The 10021-nt window shown below is 37.7% G+C and overlaps 1 protein-coding gene across 2 annotated transcripts in view; it reads left to right on the forward strand.

Moving 5' to 3' along the window:
- Positions 1-8114, forward strand: part of LOC116298775 (tumor protein p63-regulated gene 1-like protein) — a 102910-nt gene extending 94796 nt beyond the window's left edge. Inside the window, exons 3-4 of one of the 2 annotated variants that reach the window (XM_031707328.2) lie at positions 3235-3411; positions 4611-6420. In XM_031707328.2, the coding sequence (XP_031563188.2) occupies positions 3235-3411; positions 4611-4965 (532 nt within the window). In that variant the 3' untranslated portion in view covers positions 4966-6420. Of the gene's footprint in view, positions 1-3234; positions 3412-4610; positions 6421-7101 lie in introns of those variants that run through there. The other variant, XM_031707326.2, reaches the window with a different exon arrangement.
- Positions 8115-10021: the final 1907 nt, after the last annotated feature.

A 10021-nucleotide genomic window follows, 5' to 3' on the forward strand; every position in this document is an offset into this window, starting at 1 on the left:
AAAAGGGATCGAGAAAAGATTTTAACTTGTTTATTAAATTCAGGATTCTAAAGTAATGGGTTAATTAAGGAATTTATTCGTATCGAAGGAGACTGATCTTGCGCTCCAAGGATTACAGGTTATATAACAGGTGCCCAATTGAGATAAGGTGAAAAAAAAATTTCAATGGATGTTATAACAACAATTAAAATGGTACAGCTGACTTTACCACTTTTTACTTTTTCCTGAAATTAACATGAAAAAAGTGGGGTGAATATAGGCATGGGATGCATTATTCTTTGATCGCACGTACATCTTCGGGCATCGCAGGGAGCAATGCTGCCATTAACAAAAGTTTTCTTATTGGACATCCATTGTGAATGGCACCACAATGGAAGCTATGCTTTTATCTTTTAAACTCGTTGGGAATTCTGTAACCCATTAAACATGGGCGTTACGGTATTAAATATTGACTTTAAATTACTGTTTTGTATTCAATGTCAATATTGGTCGGGCCATAAACACAATAAGCGAAAAAAGAATATAAATAAAAGTATTTAAATAAAACTATAGAGATTTTTCACACAACTTGTGTCCTAAGATATGATAGATCGTGTTTCAGCCTCCAAAGTACCCCTTTGTTCCTGATTACAAGGTAGCTTATTGATTACTCGAGGTAAGCCTCAGACAGTATACTGTTAACATTCACAAAGACACAAACAGTAAAGTAAAGAATGCACAACTTCAAAACAATCTCAACACTTGAAATCCTACAAACTTACTGGAAAAAACAGAATATGCTGAAATCAAGGAGATCCTGAGAGACAGAGAGAAACTCGAAACTGGAGTATTTCCTGTGTAGTATATTCTGTGTTGTCCATTTACAAAGTTATTAAGTTTGGGAGGAGTAGTAAGGTCGAAATTGGTCTCCCCAAGGTTCCAGTGCAATAAACAACATGGTTGGAGCGCGTGCTTTATGAGAGGACATTGCACGCGCGTGCACTTTCCGTTGCGTATTGCTATCTATGTTGTTAATGTGTATTTTATAAAAGAAATTAACAAAACTGGCTTGCTGTGCGGTGTGCAGTCATAAAGCACGGGGGTTGGCAGGACCACTCGAGAAGTGTCGAGAAGGACTCGCTACGCATCGTGCTTCTCCTAACACTCTCTCGTGTTCTGCCAACCCCTGCGGCTTTAGGGGGATAATACACCTATTGCAATAAACGTTGTCACGCCAAAAAAGCTCTGGCATAGGCAAAAAAGCTAGAGGAGATAGGTGCATTCTCGGATCATTAGGGAGCTATGCCTAGAGGCCTAGCAAGTTCATTTAAAACCGAGGGTAAATAAAGTTTATTTTCTAAAACAAACATTTATCATTCCAAGATACGAGAATAGCTGGAATTACTTGCGTTAGCGTCGTATTTCATCAAGAACCGGAGCTTAGTTTTAGTGAAATTGATTCAAGATCGTTGTATTCAAAAAAAAACCATTTTTCATGTCGAATGACCTATTGCTTTGGCGCTGGTAATGTTTATTGAAATAGGTGTTGTATTAAAAAACAAAGGCGAATGTGGAAAATATGTCCAATGCATTTTTCAATTGATTTTTTTTTTTCTCCTTGCATCAAGTTCTGGAAAGACCTTCCAATCCAGACTGAATACACTCAGAGAGTGGGGGTCTCAATGCTTCTTGGCTAATCATTAATTACTTATAATCATGTTTTTTAGGAAGGACCAGTTACTAATGCCATGAGGGAAGGAATGCAAGGAAATTTATAAATGCGGCAGAAGATGGAAAAATTGAGCTCAGCCTCCTTACGAGAAGTTTGAGATGTTTTTGTCTGGGCGCAATGTTATCTATTTCTGCAAACACTGTTATTCCATCATTATTTATTAAGTTGTATGAAATTCTTTGTCTTTAATTCGCATTAACGATAGTGTAAAATATATATACATGTACTCTAAGGAATAGGCTTTGAAAAACATGTCTCCCCAATGAGTAGGGCACTTGGCTGGCTAGAAGATTAGAGACATTAATAAAAGGTATTATTATTATTATTATGTCACGTGACCCTACCCCCTATAAAAAAGACATTTAGTTATTAAAATGAACACCAGAAATTGAAAGAGCACCTCAATATTAGTAACTAGGCAAAGTTTTAGCTTGTAATGTTGCCTATAGTAGAAATGGCATTAAGTATATAATTGAATATTTTGTAAGGATTTGTATGGGAAAATGTGCTGTGGTATAGCTTGCCCTCCAGCACATTTCCCCATACAAATCCTTATAAAATATTCAGTTTTATATTTAATGCCATTTCTCCTGTGTTAGATGTTATAAGCAGGAATAAAAATTGCCTTCTTAGTAATATTGAGGTGGTCTTTCCATTGCTGTTGTTAATTTTGACACAATGTCTCTTTCTATGGGGCTAGGGTCACGTGACCTGTTGTTGCAAAAGGCCTTTTGTATATAGTCTAAAATAAAATGAAGAAATAGAAAATGTGTGCGTGTGCTGTGTCCAGTTACATAGCATGTGGTGTTGACAGAACACAAGAAAAGTGTTAGGAGAACACATGTGTGATAAAGCAAGCAGAATTGCAGAACATGAGAAGTGTTAGAAGAAGCATAAGCCTAAGCAGATCTACTGTATTGTGAGACTTATACCAGTTATTTTTTTAAATTTTAAGCATTATCCTCGAAAACAAGTCAGAATACAAGTATCAACTGTGAACATCAATATATGTATTTTATAGGTAGTGTTTAATAAACGAGCAGAAGTGTTTTATCAGGATTTAAAAACACGATCGAGGCATGGCCTCATGTTTTTAGACCTGATAAAACACGATCTGCAAGTTTATTGAACGGCTTAACAGATACAACACAGACACAAATACTGTAGATTGCTTGTCAAATTTCTAGGTTAGTTCCTTTGTGTTTCGCTAAAATTTTCAAAATTAAAGTGAATCTGGCCAAGAAAATCCAACTTAAAGTTTATGCAAATGAACACAATTTTGTATCAGATTTACAACACTCTTCAGGGTTGTGATTTCTGTTGTGTTTTCCTCATGAATTATTAATGAGTTTGACAAGTTTTCATATATTGTACTGAATTCTTTACGAAATGAACCAAGTTTGATAGAGAAAATCCAAGTTAAAGTTTATGCAAATGAAGATATAAAACCTCCTTCATGGTCATGATTTCTGTTGTGTTTCCTTCATGAATTATTAATGAGTTTTTTTAAATATTGCATACAGGATTGATCACTGGGACCATGAAAAGGAAAGAATTGTGATGATAACGGAGAAGAAGCTAGTGCTGATCAGGTACAATTTCATTGGTCTGAGGGTGGATGACCATCGTAAAATACCGCTGATCAGCTGTGACAAAATACAAAGTGGACGCTTCACTTACCCCAAGAACACCATGATGATGTAAGTACTGAATTAAAGATTTATTGAGTAGAATTTATCATTTGCAAAAACCAACTCCCTGTGTAACAGTAATTCATATTTCCAAAAGAAAATTATTAAAAACAAGGTTACTATAGTTCCAGTTAATAAATTTATATAACTTGCAAAGAACACATGTATATAATTTATTATTTGCTACCTCAGATCTGAGGGTTATGACTTTGAAGGCTGAAAGACTTGAGATGATTGCTTTACCTTAGCTTTAAATTGACCAAATCCACTTGGGCATGTTGTTTTCCCTTTTCAGACAACATGTCATTCTGTAGAGAATCATTTCTTTGTTTAATGGTTGAGCATGAGAAGACACATGAATATAGATACAACTCAAGCAAAGAATCATATTCTCAAGCTAGGGAATGACAAAGGTCTGAAATGAGGGAAAATTACACTGAAGTGCATTAAGATTAGTTTTACACACTAAAATTCAATTAGTACATTAAGTGCATTTATAACAATCTCCATGACATTTCAATGCCTCATGCTATGATTATCATTATAATACAAATTCTGTTCTGCATTTAGAACTTGGTTATTTGCGACAAAACCATGAGCTACCTTTGCTAGTTGAGTTCAATGCCACATCACACTAATAACATTTTGAATAACTGTGCTTGCAAAAATTAAAGTTGAATGACAACAAGCAATACCACCAAATTATAAACCGTGCTTATTTATTTATCATTTAATTAACAGTTGCAATTTGGCAGAAACGTAAATTTCTTGACACACACAATATAGTGTTAGTAGTAACGTTTCAAATACCAGTTGCTGTATTCTATTTGGGTTTCAAAATCCGAATGGAATTTTAAGCTCCACGAGGATTTTGAAACCCCAATAGAATACAGTGACAAGTATTTGACACAACATCTTATACTCTTTTTGTTATGTTTGTTTTTATTTCAAAGTTCTAATACTTTGAAACATTTCAAAGTCCGAGTAGTAGGACTTTGAAATATTTCAAAGTACTAGAACTTTTTGAAATGGGTGCGGTCGTATTTGATGGGGGTTTCAAACTACTGCACGTGGTACAAATAAGAAACCCTGGTTGGTCGATGAGCTCATGAATAATGAATGAGTATAAGATGTATTCTCAAGAAAACACAAAAGCTAAAAATCCCTGGCCTGGAAGTCATCATGAACAACGACTTGTTTGGTTTCAGCCCTCGACATTTCCAAACTGGTCTGAGAGTTTACATGAACAAAAATGTCCTTCCTACATTTTTGCAAAACTGGAATCCCTGGAGTAAAGAAATGCCGTTTGTCACGTTCACTTGGCACAAAGCCTTGGGTTATCGTGACGATATTCCGCGATTCATGGATCTCAATGGATTCCAGAAAGATCTTGTTAGTACAATAACCACAGCGCATAATGAACTTCACCCTGGAGTGGCTGAAGACTCTCTTGAATTTAACAACGACCCGATTTTAATCCAAGTTTATTGTGGAGCATCACCCATTGTATACAACTGGAGCATTTTGGGGTTCAATCGTGATAGAGGAAGCTTTGGTTATTAGACAAAGATGTATCGCCTTACTGCAGATACAAAGGCTTGCCATATAGATTCGCATGTTAGCACATCACTGCACCAACAAGAGACTTTAAAGAATGCTTCACAAAATAATATAAATTGATGTATTAATTTGCTAACAAGAGAGTGATTTAGAAGGAGAGAAATAAGCATTCTATAAAAAAAAAAAAAAAAAAAAAAACAAGGGTCAATCTAAAAGTAGATTTTTTTATGCCTGATTGATGGTAAAACGTTTTTAGATTTTCACGCATCATAGGAAGTTAGGCCCCTGGCTAAACAAGGGAACATTTTTCCAGAAACATGTTTACCGCGCGCATGTTTCCCTGATGTTTCCAAGTTTAGCCACTTGCGAAACATCGCTGTGTGCAACAAATTTTGCTTCCCAGACTCAAAAATGTTTTCGTTCTGCGGCAAAAACATTTCATGACGCATGGAAACAATGTTTCCTCTAGCCACGAAAGTCTACATTCTTAAAGTTAGTTACTTAGCAACGCGCGCTTTATCTTCAAAGTGCGCAGACCCTACCCGATGTTTAGTAAACTTGTTTCCTTGTTTAGCCACGACCTATTGCTAAAGATACTGTGATTTTACTCAGACATTCTAGATTGTTATAGGTCACGATAATGAATGAAAAATCGTTTTACTTACAGAAAGAAATTCGTAATAACAATATTGGCTTTTTATACTCTTCTTATACATGACCATGAACATCCAGACAAGGACAGTTCTTCTTAAGCATGATACGCATGTTATAGAGGTTTTGTACCATCACGTGACGGCATCATGTTAGATGGCGGGAACAATCAATCGTTTTACATGAGAAAGAATTCAATTCCCAAGAGCAAAGGGATCTAACCACAGGCAGCCCAAGCTGTATTATAGGTGTGGGCACGTTATGGTGCAAAGCCTCTATTGGTCATTCTTTAGCTGTTACTTTTGGTTTCGTTTGATAAAATGCATCAACACCTATATTCATTGAGATGCCTTTCCTGAGTCAAACAAACAAATTGCGTTCTGGTCCAGCCTAGGTACATGTGCCCGAGCGATTCGTAATTTCTCGACATAATCTGTTAGCACTTCCTATTTTCCATGGCTCTCGACCAATCAGAAAGCGAGACAATTACGTTTGTGGTAAAAAAAGCGCATTATGCAAGATGAAAATTACCAAATGCGTTTGAACCCGAGCTAGAACACTAAGAGAAAGTAGTCCTAACTTGTCTTATACTCGTTGTAAACATTATTAATGATTAAAAAATAATCCTTCCGGCACTAACGAGGGGTTTTCCTCAGCCCTAATTAAAGTATTTCGCTATTAACACGTAGTTTGACACTGATTGGTATTTCGTGTTGCCCTGTTCAGAACTTTAGTTATTTATATTGTAAAACTATTAAGAAAATAATGTTTGAATGAATTAAAGGATCGTCATATGCTTCGTAACTAGCTGCTGGCCTTGTTACATGTCGGCACTGGATAGACTAAGAAAAGTAGGAGAAGAGAATTGTAAGGAGAGTCAGTGACGGTCCCTCTTCTGTCAAAACAACGCAAGTCTAACTACCCTTGATTTCTATTTTGGACTTTTTGCATTATAACCCTGCTAGCGAGCCTCCTTTAACTCCTTCACTATAGAGAAGAAAACAGTCCTGTTCGTAGCATTTGGTTTTGATTAAGCACACAGCAAATACCCCTTGCAAGTGACGTCAAAAGAGCTCAATTTGGAGGACAAAACAAAATAATTTCGTTCTATGAGAATTGGATACCTTTGTTTTGTCCTCCAGATTGATTCATTTCGTCATGCTGCAAGGGACTTCGACTTTTGGGAGGTTGAACACTTGATTAGGGGTATTGAATATGTCCCTATGTCATAATTCATGTACTTCTGGGCCGGGTTGTTCAAAGCTGGATAAGCGCTAATCCAGGATTATCTCTATAGGTCTTATTAGAGTTAACCCTGGATTAGCACTAATTGGGCTTTGAACAACTGGGCCCTGGGCATTTCTAAAACCTGTGACAGGCGTTTGTGTGTGTGTTTTTGGTTTTTGTTTTTTAAAGGCTTCAAAGAAATGCGCTTGTGGGTTATAAGATTGTATTGTTAACGCTGCGCGTCTATCTCTTACTACCTAGGCTGACTGGATATGCTGACGGCAATCCGCGGCTACTCCAACATGGCGTCAGAATCCACTTCGCAAGATTAGAACCAGGCCTGTTTCAAAACTGGAACCCATGGTCACAAGACATTCCTTATATTTCACTGACCAATCATCGCACGTATGACTTAACGCCTGACCCCCCTGCGCATGTGCAGATCAAAGGATTCGAAAAGGCTCTGATCGAGGCTATCAATGCGGCTCGGGCAACCGAAGCAAGCAAGATGTCGCTGCCAAATTTTGAAGTAGTTGAGGAAGAACTGCCCATTACAGTGTACTTAGGGATATCGGCGATGATTGTCAACCAGAGCAGACTTGGCTACTGTAAGGACAGAGGTACTGTCTTTTACTAAAAGCCCGATTTTTTTTCTACAATGCTATTCATAATCTGGTATTTCAGTAATGGGTAAATTGAGCTTCTAACACCATCCAGTTGCAAAGGAAATCACATACAAACTATAATCCATTATATAACAGAAGTAGTTAACCGTGATAATTGTCTTTGTAGGTAACGCAGTTTAAAATCTGTGCTCAAAGTTAGATTAATATTTGACCTGAAGTTAGACATTTTATGGTTATTATAAAGAAATATTTTACTTAGATCTTATTAACCGAGCGGGAGGTTTGACGGGATAATCTTGACCGAGGTCGGAATGTACAGACCGAGGTCAAGATTATCCCGTACAGACCTCCCGCTCGGTTGATAAGAGTCATATTATATGACCACTTTTCGCCGTAAGATTCATATGCGATCGGACCGGTTAATACCGGAGAATCTAGACCAGTCCGCGATGCGATCTATCCAATCAGATTGCTCGATTTGCTAGTGTCCAGGCTCTAAGATTCACGGTCATATAATAAAGTATATTATAGACAAAGTGCTGATTCTTCAAGGTCATTTACGCACTTCATTCATTGGCGATGCTATTTTAAAGGCTTTATAGTTTTTTAATTTCAAAGAATTTGAAATAAATGTGATTTGAAAATTGACTACAGTAATCCATGTGTTTTACACCGTCATTCTTGGGCTTTCCCTTTTCTATCAATTTGGTTTTCTTTTCCGGGGTGATGGCCAGAACTTTTTAGTACGGCATCCATTTCATGTATGGGTGAGGTAGAAGATGGAGTTGGTCCATATGCCATATATACAAGGGGCGCTATATGAATAATCATCGATGCATTATGTCTTTCTAACAGATGTACTGCAATTGCATTTCTGGCTAAGGTCCAGCTTAAAAATGTCGAATAGAGGTTTGCACCATCACGTGCCGGCAGCCATAATTCCCAAAAGCAAGGGATCTTATTGTTCTGCCATCTAACCACAGGCAACTCAAGCTGTATTATGGGCGTGGACACGTGGTGCAAAACCTCTAAGCACGGGTGGCGTGCGCTGCTAATGCGCCGCCTCTCTCCAATGCGACCCGAGTTCGAGCCCCGCCGTGCTCGGTTTCGTATGTGAGTAGAGTTGTTTGTTGGTTCTCTCCTGTGCTTCGAGGGTTTTTCTCCGGGTTCTCCGGTTTTCCTCCCTCCGCAAAAATCTTCTAAAATTCCAATTCGATCTTGGGCTTTCACCTAGCATGGATCTGTGGTTCCGTTCGTGATTGTCCCACTCTGTGATTACAGACAAAACTGGTAGATTTTTTTTCTCGTCTCGTTTAATGCAAATAAGCAAAGCCTATTGTTTGAATTCATTTGCATTAGATTCGGATTGTTTAGAATATAGAAGCACTCAAATAAATCAGGGGCTCCTCCCAGCCATTAGTACTCCTAATACTACCGATTTGAAACACTGGAGATGTTGGGATAACAGAAACAACTATAACGTAAACATAGGCCAATGTAGTAAATGGTCGTATCAAAACGAAAAAGAAAAGAAATTGTCAAGTCTAATACTGCATGGCCTGGCAATGAAAACAAAACCGTTTTAGAAGTTCAGTGGTGTTTCACCAAGAATCGTAGATGCCTTTTTTTTTTTTTTTTTTTTTTTTTTTGTCCCATGGAATGTCCCAAAATTTTAATTTTTACCGGGAGAGTAGATGTGTCTAACCCTTCAAAGGCAGATAAAACTTGACGTAAACAAGAGTCGCGTGCGATAGTTGTGAGGAAAAATCGTATCGGGTACGTAAATCGGCCTTCAGAGTGTCCCTCGCAACAGAATCAATCCGGCCCTGTGCGGAAGAACAGATCGTATTTCCTATGGAACAGATACTTTGCCATAATTGAGATGGCATCACTAATAATCAGGAGAGAGGCATGGGAAGGGCTGCTTCAACATCTTTTTTAGCTTGTCTTGCAGAGGTGAGGTGGGACCGAGCGAGAAGGGCCTTGCAGGATGAATCGATCTTAATAGGGTAACAACACCAGACACGTATTGTCTATAAATGGTTTTTGGTTTCACAAATTTCAAATATCTTAGTAAATTTCCATGATGCCATAAGCATCAAAATATCACAGTCAGCATCACAGTAATCTTCCTATGTGTCGTGCATGACCTTGTACAGATATTATACAATATTGGATGAGGTCGAGCATGATATCGTAAATTATCAACACCAAGGCCGTGTTATCTGCCTTGGGCTGAGACAGATAAAACAGTCGAGGGTCATAATTAATTCCCGCTTTTTCGGACGCTAGTTATTACGGACACTTAGTGACGGTCCCGAGGTGTCCGCTGTAACGAGAGTTGACTCATATCATGCAAAAACCGAATTCAATAATTGTTTTATCATTAATTTTATCAACTAAAGATAAAGATTTTGTTCTGTTTTCGAAAAAATAGCAAACATTATTTCAATACCCATTGACTATTGTGTAGTACAACGTCACTGATCACTCCCCTGACTGGATGGAAGCTGCTTGCCTCAGATTAAATATCGTTATACCACTTATGAACGTCA

The sequence above is a fragment of the Actinia tenebrosa genome, unplaced genomic scaffold (genome assembly GCF_029948245.1).
Source record: "Actinia tenebrosa isolate PJP-AT-01 unplaced genomic scaffold, QUT_ActTen_1.0 PGA_scaffold14__42_contigs__length_11649687, whole genome shotgun sequence".
Lineage (NCBI taxonomy): Eukaryota > Metazoa > Cnidaria > Anthozoa > Actiniaria > Actiniidae > Actinia > Actinia tenebrosa.